At 38.7% G+C, this 15,101-nt stretch overlaps 1 protein-coding gene across 1 annotated transcript in view; it reads left to right on the top strand.

Moving 5' to 3' along the window:
- The window catches only part of DIAPH1 (diaphanous related formin 1), a 108,382-nt gene that overhangs the window by 45,757 nt on the left and 47,524 nt on the right, over positions 1-15,101 (top strand). The window contains exons 13-17 of the mRNA XM_017532147.2: positions 765-834; positions 919-1,098; positions 1,824-2,489; positions 3,663-3,777; positions 4,269-4,277. Of these exons, the coding sequence (XP_017387636.1) occupies positions 765-834; positions 919-1,098; positions 1,824-2,489; positions 3,663-3,777; positions 4,269-4,277 (1,040 nt within the window). The remainder of the gene's footprint in view (positions 1-764; positions 835-918; positions 1,099-1,823; positions 2,490-3,662; positions 3,778-4,268; positions 4,278-15,101) is intronic.

Below are 15,101 nucleotides of genomic sequence, written 5' to 3'. Positions count from 1 at the left end.
GCAACCTCCGCCTCCTGGGTTCAGGCAATTCTCCTGCCTCAGCCTCCTGAGTAGCTGGGATTACAGGCACGCACCACCATGCCCAGCTAATTTTTTGTAGTTTTAGTAGAGACGGGGTTTCACCATGTTGACCAGGACGGTCTCGATCTCTTGACCTCGTGATCCACCCGCCTCGGCCTCCCAAAGTGCTGGGATTACAGGCTTGAGCCACCGCGCCCGGCGAGACACTTTTTTTCTGTGGTATTATGGAAGCATTTAGCATCTGATGTGTAATTCCCAGGGGAAACCATTCCAGTATAGGTTAGTCATTGGAGAAGGTGATATGGAAGTCACTATGAGGAGCTTTCCTGGTGGGTTTGCAGTTCTTGAGCTACTAGGCAGGAAAAGAAAGACAGATGATACTCATATAATAGTGATGGGACTCACAGGCTTGCGTGGCATTTTAGGCCTCTTATCCCTAGAACATTAGGAACTGGGGTCCTTTGAACAGTAGAAGTGGAAAATGTCTTTGAGTTTTCTTTTTCTCTTCGATTGTTAAGGACTCTTACTGTGGTTAATAGGTTTTTTTATCCTAGAGAGTATTGGGATTGTACTACCATGGCTGTCCTAGTTAAATATCTTTAAAATCTTTGTTTTGTTCTTTACTATAAAAATAGGGAATCTATGGAAATGAACTGATTCCCTTCTCCTTTAATCTTGATTTTAAGGTTAGAATCATGGTGCTTTTTTTCCCCAAGCATAGCCTGAATTTGTGAGCTCTGTAGATCAACTGTTGGCCCAAAACAGGAGATGGGAGTGGGGGGCAGATTCCAGCACCTCCAGGCAAAAGAGGAGGTGAGGGGAATTATGGGTAATAATACTTGTGCTTCTTACTGAGCTGGAGAGCTTACTGGGAGCCTGATTCTTTTTTTTCTCTAGCTGGACTCAGAGTTAACAGCCCGACATGAGCTACAGGTGGAAATGAAAAAGATGGAAAGTGACTTTGAGCAGAAGCTTCAGAATCTTCAGGGAGAAAAGGATGCACTGGATTCTGAAAAGCAACAAATTGCCACAGAGAAACAGGATCTAGAAGCAGAGGTGTCCCAGCTCACAGGAGAGGTAATGCCTGAGCAGGGAAGGCAGAGTGACCTGTAACCTCAAGATGTACATGGCTTAGAACAGGAGTCAATCATCTCACTTCCAGGGAGGGATCAGCTACTAATAGGCAATCTAGTTACATGGTGCATATTTTTAAAATAATATACTGGTTTTTGGTTTGTGTTGGGGGTAAGTAATACATAAGACAGAAAATCTGGAAAATACAAAAAAACATTAAAAATGAAGGTGATAAATCTTCTAATAAATTAGGAATAAAAACTAAACTGTTACAAATCAGCTGATTTTCTGTTAGTCATCTCTGCACAGATTTATCCTTACACACTCCCGGTGCAGTAGTAAATAGTTAAATGATCTTTGATATCTGATACCTTGATTACTTATGTGGTTATATAATCATCTGTGTAGCACATATATTAGTTATATAACTAGAATATTTGATTTACTTGACTTTTACATTTTTTAATCAAGGGAGAGTTTAACATAAATGTTGAAATTGTCTTTTTAATACAAAGCATTCTGAACTAAGAACATGAAGACCTGAATTCTAGTTTTGTCTCTGCTGCTAAGCAGTGTGACTTTAAGTGATCATGTGATCTCTCTGACTCCTCTCAGTTTCTCCATTTGTAAAATGAGAAGTTTGGATTAAGTCATTTGTTAGATTCCTTCTAGCCCCAGTACTCCCTGAAGTGGGGTGAGAAGTACTCACATTGATGTTATTTCTGTAGGTTGCCAAGCTGACAAAGGAACTGGAAGATGCCAAGAAAGAAATGGCTTCCCTCTCTGCGGCAGCTGTTGCTATAGCTCCTTCTGTTCCTAGTAGTGCTACTGTTCCCCCTGCCCCTCCTTTACCTGGTGACTGTGGCACTATGATTCCACCACCACCTGCTCCTGGGGGTAGCACCATAGTTCCTCCTCCACCACCACCTCCTTTGCCTGGGGGTGTTGGCATCACCCCCTCACCGCCTCCTTTGCCTGGGGGTGCTAGCATCCCTCCACCCCCTCCTTTGCCTGGGGGTGCTAGCATCCCTCCACCCCCTCCTTTGCCTGGGGGTGCTAGCATCCCTCCACCCCCTCCTTTGCCTGGGGGTGCTAGCATCCCTCCACCTCCTCCTTTGCCTGGTGGTGCTGGAATCCCCCCACCACCTCCTCCCTTGCCTGGAGGAGCAGGAATGCCACCTCCTCCTCCCCCTCTTCCTGGTGGTCCTGGAATCCCTCCACCTCCTCCTTTTCCTGGAGGCCCTGGCATTCCTCCGCCTCCACCTGGCATGGGTATGCCTCCACCTCCCCCATTTGGATTTGGAGTTCCTGCAGCCCCAGTTCTGCCATTTGGATTAACCCCCAAAAAGCTTTATAAGCCAGAGGTGCAGCTCCGGAGGCCAAACTGGTCCAAGGTAAGAATCTCTATTTCTTCACCAGTATATCTTTTTTTTTTTTTTAATTTTTGAGACGAAGTCTCATTCTTGTTGCCTAGACTGGAGTGCAGTGGCATGATCTTGGCTCACTGCAACCTCTGCCTCCCAGGTTCAAACGATTCTCCTGCCTTAGCCTCCTGAGTAGCTGGGACTACAGGCGCTTGCCACCACGCCCAGCTAATTTATTTTTTTTATTTTTGGTAGAGTTGGGGCTTAACTGTGTTGTTAGCCAGGATGGTCTCAATCTCTTGACCGCATGAGCTGCTGCGCCTGGCCTCACCAGTTGATCTTAAGAAACCATTTTACTACCAGTTTTCTACTTTGTATTTTGTGCATGGATGGGCTGCACCTCCCTTATGGCTTACATCTTTCTGTCTTCAAGTTTCACTCATGCTTATGTTTATTCAGCAGATACTGGGCATCTTCTATATGCCATACATCACCATGGAGAGTTCTGTGAACCCTGTACTCTGAATTTAATCTTAACTAAACTTATACTTAATGTTTTTTGCCTTTTCTCTGAGGCTATCAATACCATGGTAACACACAGTTTGATAATGGTCATTCACTAGTCCGCAAGCTACTGATAGTTGTGCTGATCCAAAAGTCATGGATTTATGAATCCACTCTACCCCAGTTTCACAGGATATAAATTACACAGCCCATATTTGCATGCACAGTGTTGTTCCCATGATGTGTTTGAGATGCCTGTGATTCTGAGTTAGTTAGCCTTTTGCTTCTAGAAAGTAAGTTAATATAAAGGAGCTTAGGGATTTATTTGCTCATAAAATGAGCAAATTTGGCACAGTTAGCCAAACTGGTGGGGAAAATATGATGGAGAGCAAGAGAAGATGTGAAATAAAGCCTTAATGCTTCTGAAGCTAGAGGATTTGGAGTTAGGAGGAAGATACATAGTATACGTGAATCTAATTCTTAGATTTATGCATCCATAAACAAATAAACTGGAAGTATTCTCTAATACTAATCCCTCTTCTAATCCCACCACACTATTCTGTGCCTCAGGTTAGTCTTATTCTAGTTAGACATTGTTGATAATCAGCCAACCACCTATTTTACAGACTCATTTTTTTTTTAGGTTGGAAAGTACAGGGCTCTGTTTACTAATTTTTAACACCCTGCCTTTATCTACAGTTTGTGGCTGAGGACCTCTCCCAGGACTGCTTCTGGACAAAGGTGAAGGAGGACCGCTTTGAGAACAATGAACTTTTTGCCAAACTTACCCTTACGTTCTCTGCCCAGACCAAGAGTGAGTACCTTCCTCTTTGATGCAAAGGTCCAGTGTAGGGCTTAGAATATTTTTTCATCAGGTTTCCTATTCCCTTTCCTTCCCTGGGTGAGGGTAGAAAGGGTATGTTGGATGGAAGACAGATGGATTTTCCCATTCCAAAGAAAGAAAATATGTTATTATATTAAATATTAAGGAGTTACATGGTTGGGAAAGAGAACTATTGTATGTAGGTATTTTGTATTAGTATAACTTTTAGGAATATGAGATTAAAATGACAGAGCTTGATTTGGGCTCATTTTGATGATACTCTTGAACAAATTCTGGCACTGCTTTAAGGTGCAATTTCCAGTCCTAAGTACTTAAGTAATAAGGGTTGGATAGAGTCTTTAACAGTTCAGGTGGCTGAGTGACTGTGTACGTTAACAAAGAACCGTATGTGATTTCTTTTCTTCCTTCCGTTTCTTTCCAATATTGGATGCCTTCTCCCTCCTGGCACTTTGTTCCTGAAGCTTCCAAAGGTAAGAATGCAAAAGAGCCTGTTAGTTTGGTCTCTTGAATATTAGAGAAAAAGATGAAATAGATATAAAGGAATTTCTCATTAGAAAACTGAGACTAGAGATTGAGGGTTGATTTGTCTTTGCTAGGTTTTCTTTTCTTTCTTTTTTTTTCCCTCCCTTGGACTTCAAAAGGACTAATAGCTTTGGTATTAACTAACAGGGAAGAAATTTTGTTTCATGTTAAACTATCACATACTTATCTCTTTAGAAGGTGAGGGACAACGTAAGTAATAATACTGTTACCTTACATTTGTGCTGTTTTACAAGTTTTATAGTGCCTTAACATGAATTACCCTATTTGACATGCAAAGAAGCCTTATAAGACAGGCAGGATGTGTATTATCTCCACTCTGTAGCATATATAGACTCTGAACAGTTAGGTAGCTTTCCCAAGGTTAGGATCAGAACCAGGAGTCTTGACTTCTGGTCCATTTTTTTCTATATAAATTCTTGCTTTTCTTTTTTAACCTTCATATGTTTCCTTTTATTTTAGAAGAGCTGATTTACTTTGCCCTCTTCTTTCTTCACTTTTAATTCTTGTGGTTTTATGCTGCCTTGTGATAGGGTACTTGTTAGTTATTTCCCTGAGAGAGATAGTATTTCAAATATCTTGTCATGTATAATGACAATTATAGCCCAATAATTTTGTATTTTCATCTTCTTCCAGCATTTTTGTTTGTTTAGAGGTTTATTACGACCTTAGTGATGAAAAATAAGTGCAACTCCCTGCCTCTCCCCAGTCAATTAGTATTTTTAAAGGTGATTCTTATTTTTTTCCTTAAGTGATCTGATGGAAATAGGCTACACTTTGTTCTAATAAGGAGCCTAACAGATTGCGAGGTGCCTTGGTGGCCCCTAGTGTGTATGTGTGTGTGTGTGTGTTTGTTCTAATAAGGAGCCTAACAGATTACGAGGTGCCTTGGTGGCCCCCAGTGTGTGTGTGTGTGTGTGTGTGTGTGTATAAGACCATAATGCTCAGGTCTGTTTTGTTGCCCTATCATTCAGGACAAAAATGGCCTTTTCCTCTGAGAAAACTGTCACCTTCCATGCCAAAGTCCAGCCTAAGGAATTACTTCCACTCTCTTAATTAAAATACTGTGATGGTGACCACGTATACTGTATTAGTGTATCAATAAAGACTAGTTGACAAAGTCAAAATTAAATGATTTTCTAATTTGTAAGTTCATGGAATCCCTATATTGGCCTCTGGCATAAGTTTCTTGAGTCTGGGCTCTGCACTCTTAGTGCCACTGCAAATGAACACCTAGTGGGCCCCTTTTCTCCCTTCCCCCATCTCCATTTTTTAATTCTATTTGTATTCCTATTAATTCTAGCTGGGTTTTATACAGCTTAGTGGTCTTCTTGGGCATTATATTCTCATTATGAATTGGATATAGTAGTATTTTTTAAATACTAAAGTGGCCCCTTTCTTCACAAAAGGCCAAAAAAAAAAAAAAAAGAAAACTTTAGTAAAAAGTATTTGTGCTTCTTATTTAGGGTGTAGGTTTTTGTCAGATAAGGAATTTAAAGCTCTCAAAACTTCAGAAGTAAACACTTAGAAAGCACAGATCAGTATGACAGCAAGTTTACTTTACTTCCAGTGCTTTAAACATCTCAAGTGTTTATATTTCAGAAAAAGGCTTTCATCCTTACTACTTTTTAAAAGTAATTCTTGAATACTGAATTGAATACTGAACCAATTTAGTGTGAATACTGAAGCCCGTGTCAGTTGCCAAGTCTCTCATTCATAGTCTTAATAATGATGATATAATTAAATGATAGATAACTACTCATTATCAACCTTGTAAATAGTTCTTCTTCCAGATGAAGTAGGAACATAGATTAAATAACTTTTTCCAAACTATATAAAAAGTATCAGAGCCAGAGTTCAAATTCTAAACAATGACTCCAAAGTGCCAAGAGTGTACATACTTGCCCCAAGAGCCCCTGAAAGCTTAGATCCAGACAAAAGCTGCAAGAAGGGGATATGCTGCCTTCAGGAACCACTTCATTCATTCAGACGCAGATGTCCTTGAATTGGCAGTGACTGAGTAGAAAAAAAGGAACAATAATAGATTAGGGAAAGTAAGTGAGGTACTGGATATTTAGGGTTATAAAGGAAAAGGCATGTTCTGGCAATATTCAACTCGAGCAAAACTAATCCAGTTGAAGAAATAAGACATGTTTATCTCTTTGTTTTGTTTTGTTTTTTTGTTAAGACATTTTTATCTGGTAGAAGCACTGCTTAGATGATTTCAGCCCAGTGGTTGCCAGTGTTGATGAAGAAGTTATTTGAACACTAGGTTCTCACATATTGCATTTTTTCCTCTCTTGCTTGATAAACACAGCTCTACTATTTGTTAAACATGCCTGTATCCCCCTTATGTTTTATTGATACCTAAAAACTTCAGTATACCTACTGGTCCCTCCAAGAATGGGCATCGAAGAAAGCACATGCCTCACTCTGCACATCTGCCTTCTGTAGTGAAGTCTCCAGTTACTGCTTTATTAATGTTCAAGAATATGTGTGCCTTTTTACAAGAGAAGAGCTAAGGGACAGGTATTGGTCCTAAAATTTTATCCTCCAGATTCTTTTACCCGTTATTTTTCTTTTAAAGATGAGTGTCGTGTTTCTGAAGGCTTTATTTCCCATAAATGAGGAATTTACTTACTCAGTTAACTTATTCCCTGCCAGGGAATATTTTGAATTTACATTTGATAGACAATACCATCAAACTTCTAGTCCTTTTTCACATTCTCACTTTCCTTATTATAGTGATCAGCAAAGAGTCTTTTATCATGGACTCTTTGTCAGCTCTTTTTAATTTCTTGGAAACATGTCCAGTAGTTAAATTGTTTTTTTCCATCTTTTCCAAGGGATCATTTTCATTGACATAGTAGCCTTAGGCAGTTCGTTATTTGTATGTACAAGATAAACCAGTTTTCATTTTGCATTTCTTCTCTTATTCTCTTTTGTTATGTGATCATTATACTATCACCTCTTGAATCATAGCATGGTGGATAACTCATGTCCTACGTACAGTGACTTTTATTTTTAGGTTTATTCCTTCCTTCCAAAAACAATACGGAACATTAGACTTGTTAGAGATGCATTATGGGAACTGTGAGCATCAGAAGAGTTCTCCAAATATTTAATGGCAGTAATTTAGAAAAATTTCTGGCTAAAAGTAAGATCTTCACTAAGAGCAGAGAATTTTATTAAAAAATAACAGTATTCTAGTTAGCATTTGACTCTGTGGCTCCAGTTCTATTGTTCCAGAAGTCAGAACTGTTAGCCACAACAGATAGGTTTACTTGTCTGCTGCTCTGACATAATTTTCTTGCTTCAGGCTTCAGCAGGAGCCCCTTTCCCAAAGAGAATTGTAGGGTCTTTTTTTTTTTTTTTTTCCCTGTTAAAAAATATATGCATATTCTTACTTTATCCTGACAATATTTTTATTTCTATGAAGATGCTAGCTTTTGGAGATGTTTTCTTCTGTTCTCTTTTTTTTTTTTTTCCCTGTTATTCTTTTCTGTCCACTAGGTGGCAATCACCCGGTTGGATCTTTATTAGTGAATCTATAGCTTCTGCAGCTTTAACCTTTAGCAGCAAGATTTTGTGAGAGCTCAACCTGCTCTACCTTGTTCAGTGAGTCTCTTGGCAGAAAGATGTCTGTTTCATTAGTTCCTTATTCCACTCAAGTGTGTAGGATTAGGACTAGAGGTACTAGTCAAGTGAACATTTGTTGGGATTCTTACCTTTTAATTACTTAGCTTCTCTTGGGTTTTGAGTAGGGTCAGACTACTAGCACAAAGAAATTGGGAAGTTCTGTGATATCAGATGATAGTCCCTTGTGATTTAAAAACATAAATCCATCCCTATCATCTAGGGTTGCCAGAAGTCTTTCACACGGAAAAAGTAAAAACCTCTTCCAGGCTTTCATCTTACTGTCACTAGTGGCATAAAAAAGGAACCTAAACTACCCCCTCATGTGCCCCTCTACACCCCAACCTTTCCATCACCGTTTGCTTTTAATCCACTGGATCTAATATTATGCCATTTATCTTGGTTTATGTCATTTACCACAGGCAGCCCCAGACTCCTAGGTCATCCTTCGTTTCCCATGGTTTAATCGCCATAAGGTCCTGCGTGTTTCCTATTCTGTCTCCTCCCATCCCACCTACGCTCCTGAAACGGGTCCACTGTGCCTTCTTGAATTCATGGTCCATTACTGGCAAAACATTTTTACCTTGTTCTACTGGAAACCTGGTTTTCTGTCAATACTGCTTTCCCTTTTGCTTGCTCATGTGGTTGTTTTTCTTTGTTCTCATAAACCTCACTCCAGTGGGCTTGGAGATGTGGTAGATGTCATCTTTGTTCTTCATTGCCACTTTCAGATCATTTTGCCTTTCTTTTTCCTAAAAGGAAACAGTTCCTAAAAACCAACAATTTCAAATCTTTTGACATAAACTTATGTCACCCATTTTCCCTCTTCATGTTGTCATCTACTGCCACCCACATTACTCCTCATTTCTCCACCAATTTAGCTCTTGTCTTATGTTCACTCTCTTCTATACTCCAATACTACCTCTGACTTAATTCTTAGAAATTTTTATACAAAAAGATCATGATCCTGCCAATATTCTGGCCTTTCAGTTCTTTGAATTCTACAGATTTTGTCCTCTATCCTACCTTACCCATTTCACACTATGGTCATTGCAGTAAGTGTAGCCCTTCTAGGACCTCATTTCATACCACCAGGATTCTCTCTTTTTACCTTATTCTCTTTGGTATCCTGACCCCAACAGTCCTCCAGCCCTGCAGAGACCTCTAATCCATTCACTGTCCTTAACCTTCTTGATGACTTCATTCTTTCCCTCAGCTAAAATTCCTTGGTAAATCATTACAATCATTCCCTTGGGTATTATTCTTCCATTACCTCTCTCATTTCATACCTGATTGGCAAAACCACATTCCTGGTTAATTCCATTTCTGTCTTTGTCTTGCTCCTGTAGGTGTGCAACTGAACATGGCTGGAGAAAACCACACAACTGGGCCCTCCTTTGATAGACTTTCTTCTCTTAGCTTTCAGGACAGGAAACACTTTTACTTTTCCTGCTAGCTCACTGGCTATTCTCCCAACTCTCCTCTGCTTAATTTATGAAGTTGCTTGGCCCTTGATACTGCCAGGCAATCATATTTTGAGCATTTCAGATTCATTTAATTTCCTGCTCTCCTGCAGATTATTTCACACCTTTTTTTCCTCCTCAACAGCCCAAACTTCCCTCATCCTCATTCTCAGTTGAGGATGTTTTCTTCCTACTTCACTGACAAAATTTAAGCTGTCAGAAGAGGAACTTCCAGAGACTTCCATCATTACTATTACCTACCTCTGTCTTCATCTGTTACCATGGTCCTGTCTAAAGCCAGTTCCTGGACTAATTTGTTATCTTCCTTTTAACAAGTATGTAGAATACACTGGAAATGTAAGGTAAAAAGATGTCCTGTTAAATCATACTTTTTATATGCATATGTTACTCTAATAAAGGAATGGGAAAATCCTTTTTAGTTCAAGTGAGAAAGTGTGGTAAATTTTGAATAAAACTTTACTGGAAAATTATGGGACAAGGAAATTAAACTTACAGAAACATGCAGGTATATATACTTCTTTTTAAATGCAATTGGTGTGATCTCATACAGTATATACTGTTTTGTATTTTGCTTAACATGTTTCAGCATTTCAATGTCCTTACATGTAGATCTGCGTCATTATTTCAGATAGTTGTATTCTGTCATATAATACAAATAAGTTTTCCATTTTTTTATATTACAAGCAGTGCTTTAGGAAACATCTATTTCTAGTTGTCTTTGCCAGCTTGTATTTCTGCACAGTAATTTCTTAAAAATCAGATTTCTGGGCCCAAGTTTCTAGGTACAAGATTATAGCAATTTATACTTCCACCAAAAATAAAAAAAATTATTTATGGTAATGTATAGTAGGGGAAAAGTGATATCTTGTTTTAATCAGACCACTAATAAGATTGCACCAAAGGTTATCTTTCATACCTTGACTCTATCTGTAAAGTGAGATACATGAACCTAAAAGATATCTTTCAGTTCCTAACTTCTGATTCTGTTACTCTGGTTTTTTTTTCCTTACAATAAGCTGTCTTTGGTGTTATCTGTCATGTCAAACTCTTCTTTTGCTTTTGACAGCCTTCTAAGTCCTTTTGTTATTTTGTTTGTTTTAGTCTAACTTTCATTCTCTTATTCTGTGCACCAAAGTTCAAGCCTTAGGAGCTGCTGCTTGCTTACAGCCAGTGTTGAGAAGTATAGAGCTAAACTGGGGAAAAATTTTAAAGCTATTGCATGAAGTCTGCTGATGTAGTTTCCACAGAAGATTTTCTGGTGGAAGTTTAAGGGACAGCGTCATCAGATAAAGGAATTACATTTTAATTTTCTTCTCGACTTGGGGAATTTGCTATTTTATTTGCAGCAGTGTGCTTTTCTGCTTTCTGCCACCAGATGGCACATGGAACTCTTTTATTTTAGATGTGTCATTGTTACGTTTGGTAGTGATGTCATCACGTTAGAGAGAGGCAACCTCTGTCCTTTCCAAATACAAGCTGCTTAGTATACTGCCCTCTACCTGTCAGGAAATTTATTTGGAGGACTGATCAGCCGTTAAATTACGCAGAAAGCTACAGCTTGTCCTTTTACAAAGGATCTTGTCCTGTTGCAGCAAGTATTTTCTACAGTAGCAATATTAATGCTCTTTGTCGGGTCCAGAGGCTGGAAGAGGTTTCTGTTTTTTATCTGATGCCTTCATGAAAGCAGAGTCTTCCTTTGAGAGGGCTCAAAGAGAGGACTGTATTTTATCAGCTTGGTAGCTCATTGTAGCCTCATTATATACACACTCATAATCCCATCTCTGTCTCAGTTTCTGCTGAAAAGGTACTTTAAGCACATAATAGAACCTACCCACATTATATATTGATAACTAGCCAGAGGTTATATACTGAATCCATTTTTTCAGGGAGTTCCCCTGGTCTAACTTGGAAGAATATGCTGGTGCAGAAAGTTTCACAGTCAAAAGGCAACCCTTTGTGTCATTTGTTAACTCCTAATTATCCCCAGTTAGTCTCATTTTTAGAGCCTCTTTCTTTCTAGTCATCCCAACTTTAGTGTATACCTGTGTCACACTTTTCTAGAAATATAGAGACCAAAATGGTAACTTTTAAATCCAAGGTGCTATCTGCCATTATCTGTGGATTCCAGATTTTATTTCTGACCAAATGTCCTTTTAAATGTCATTGTCTGAGACATAGACCATCTAGTTGGGGGATCAGTATTACTTAAACTTCTAACATCTTGGCACACAGTCCCTAGCCTTAAATGTCTGTTGATACCAGTAAATCTCAAACTTCAGTATAAGGATTACATGAGGAGCATGCTAATGGTATGAATTAAGCCACTCTTTACCTTTTCTCTTAATAATATTTTGATGTGTGTATCTGAATAGGTATTATTTAAGTACTATCCCTGTTCTTATGGAGGTCATATGAGACTGATTAGGAAACAATTCAACATCTTCTGTTGACTTAGCAGTCAATTTTGGAGCCACTGTTTTACAGGCACTTTAAAAATTATTTTCTTTTCTTGCCATCTTCCAAACCAGGTCTCAGTAACTATCTTAAAGAATGTTTTGAAGAAGTCCTCTGTGGTCAGTGAAGTAGCTGGGAATCACTTAGAGATTGACTCAGCTGGAGAGGCTGGATGGAGGGCAGAGTGATTAGGGCAGAGTATTGTGCTGGACTCAGGCTTGTATAACACAGAAGGAGCTGTGAGAAATTGGAGGAGGGAGAGATTGAAATAAGAATGTTACAGCAATACAGACATAACTTTTGTTCAAGCTTGGTTATTCTCTTGCTATGGAGACCTGGAGTTGGTAGAGATTAGAGATGTGTTTAGGCAAAGAAATGAGATGTCCAGCAAGTGTCAAAGCAGAACTAGGGTTTGGTGTGAGCAAAAGAGTGATCCGGTGCTCTCTTACTACATACTGGAACTCAAAGCTGTTCCTCGAGGAAAAGGCACTGTTCTGAGGATCCCTTGACATTACACTATTTGGGAGTTGTTGGACCGGAAATGACTTTGCTGCTGTTGCTGAACAAGTCTCCCTCCAAACATAAGGTTGTAGACAGGCTAGTTTGCAAGGAATACTAAGGGTATCTCCATATAATGCTTCCTCTGGGGCTTTTCTTTGAGACTGTTACCTGTTTTTCTGCATGGATACATAAGTGGTTCAGAAGTAAAAACATTATTTTAAAAAAGTCTTATTCCCACCCTAGTATTCATCCATGCCATCCTTCTCCTTCTTCTTCCCTCTAGAGCTAACCATTTTTATTAATTTGATTATCCTTTCAGACTTAAAAAAATTATAAACAAATGCTGATACAGATTCTTATCCTTTCTTCTCTTACCAAAAAAAAGGAACGTACTATCTTTACTGTTTCTATACTTTGCATCTATATCCTGGAGATTCTTCATATCAGTATGTAGAGACTTTCCTCATTAAAAAAATTTCTAATTTTCTAATAAGAAGACATTACTTTTATAATGAACACAGGGATAAAACAGAGTAATGAAGTAATCTGTCCCTTTTTTTTGAAATGGTAGCTATAGTAACCCATTTGATCTGACTGCATCTTAGCATGTATACGTGTCCTTTTGATCTTCCTTAAAAAACTCTTACAAAGCAATGAACTGAAGAGTTAGTTACCGATATCAGCTCTGTAAATGTATGGCGACTCATACCAGAGTTTACAGCCATTATGATATGGGGAAGAGAGGCTTGCAAAGTTCTGCCAGGGAACCTTCCAGATTTCACTTGAGTGTGACACTCAAACAGGGATAGATCTTTGTACTGCTAGCAAAGGAATGCTACTCTATAAAAGGCCTTTAAAGGAAAGGAGTGGGCTACCTTCTTTGTTTTCTTGATTCTATTTCAGTTTTTGTTATGGAGATTAATTGCTCTAGAACTTAGTGTCCTGTAACTGTCCCATGTATTAGAACTCTCGCCCATTGCCTTTGGAGCAACATGGAAGAATGCTTATGATTCACTGTTTGGTGTGAAAAGCAGGAAGCAAATTATGTACACCTTATTATAATTGTTTTGCATTAAAAACAAATGCAGAAGCAAAAGATTAGAAGGCAATATACCAGAATACTGTCAGATTTTGCTAGGGTACTAGGTAATTTTTCTTTTGATTTTTCTATAACGTGGTTATATTGTTTTTATAATGAAAAAGGCAGGGTTAAAAAAGAAATTTTAGTGTCTGCGATGCTTGTAGAAGATTCTAGAAGACTTCTAGATTTCTAGAAGTACTTGGACCTGATACTTCATCTGCCAAGTCGAGTACTAGCATTTAGTTCTATAAAGCAAGAACAGCATCCTTTACTTCACTCGTAGTAGTGTCTTTTTGAAAAAAACAGATTCCAATATAAAAAAACTCTCATCTCTAAGTAACATTGGGCAAAGGACCCCAGTAATATAACAGAAGGGCATTGGTAACACCATTTCTGCAAGATGGGATGGAACTATTCTTTCCTCCTGATCCTACAATATTCCCAACTCTTCTTAGAGCCAGTGGTTTCTTCTTTTAGATCTATTAGACGGGAAGATACAGCACTCTACTTGTGTGTGTGTTTGCATTTCTCTTTGCAAGAAAAACTGTAAAAATCCTTCCCAAGAGTTTCCCCTTTTTCTTATTCTGCTTGCATTTTTCTTTTCGGCCACGGGGTGTGCGCAGTTGAGCTATTTTGGCTCAGGTTCCAGATTGTGAGGTCAGAGACTAGGGATTGGTGGAGAAGATCAGGTGACTTTCAGTAACAGAGATGGCGGTCCTGCCCTCATCTCCACCCCTTCCCCCCTCCTCTTTCCCCACCCTTTCCTGGCTTCCACCTCAGGAACAAAGAAGGGAAAAAAACAGCAGTATGACGAAAGCCAGCAGCTGTCTCTGCAGACTCAGGCTGGGGGCTGGGTGTTTATTCCATCTGTTCTCTTTGTTCTGCTCTTACCCTGTTACTTCCCTTCCCAACCCTGAATAAAACAGAGAGTATTTCTAGAATCCTTTGTTATAGAGAATGGTTTAGAAATCTGCAGTTTACTCAGTATTTATTTAGGTTAGTGTGGGTAAGACACAGCAGAGATTAAAACTGATCTGGAACACCTAAAAAAAAAGATGAAGGTTCTTTGCCTTCTCATTCAGTCTTAAATTATGAATAGCTATTTAATGTCAGATTTGTGACAGGGGATTATCACCTATTATTTCCAGTTATCAAAACATTATTTCCATAATACCTAATTAGTATTATCTTTGTTTTATAATTGAGAGATGTGAAATAGAGAATTAACATGTCCTTTGCTTATTAAGATTTTATAGCAAGTAAACACCAAGCCAGAATTTAAGCCTAGATATATTGGGCTTAGAATCCAGCACTTAGTGAAAGAGAGTGGCAAGAATGCAGTCATGTTGAGAGAAACCTCAGGTGCTTGCTTCCAGTGACTGTGTAAAGTCACTGTGCTAGTGCTCCTTGCTTTTTACCAGTGATTAGTGTCCTGATTTCTTTAACAAATAGGTTTCAGGAGAAAACATGAGATGGAGAGGAACATATAGATTAAGAGAGAATTTTAAATTTTATCAACCAGTATAGGATATGGAACTTATTTAGATCTTGATCCAAATGAACTAAACAAAACACTTGACATTTGAGACAGCTGGAAA

The sequence above is a fragment of the Cebus imitator genome, unplaced genomic scaffold (assembly GCF_001604975.1).
Source record: "Cebus imitator isolate Cc_AM_T3 unplaced genomic scaffold, Cebus_imitator-1.0 Scaffold76, whole genome shotgun sequence".
Lineage (NCBI taxonomy): Eukaryota > Metazoa > Chordata > Mammalia > Primates > Cebidae > Cebus > Cebus imitator.
The sequence above is the reverse complement of the archived record's forward strand: the minus strand, read 5'-3'. Positions and strand labels throughout refer to the sequence as shown.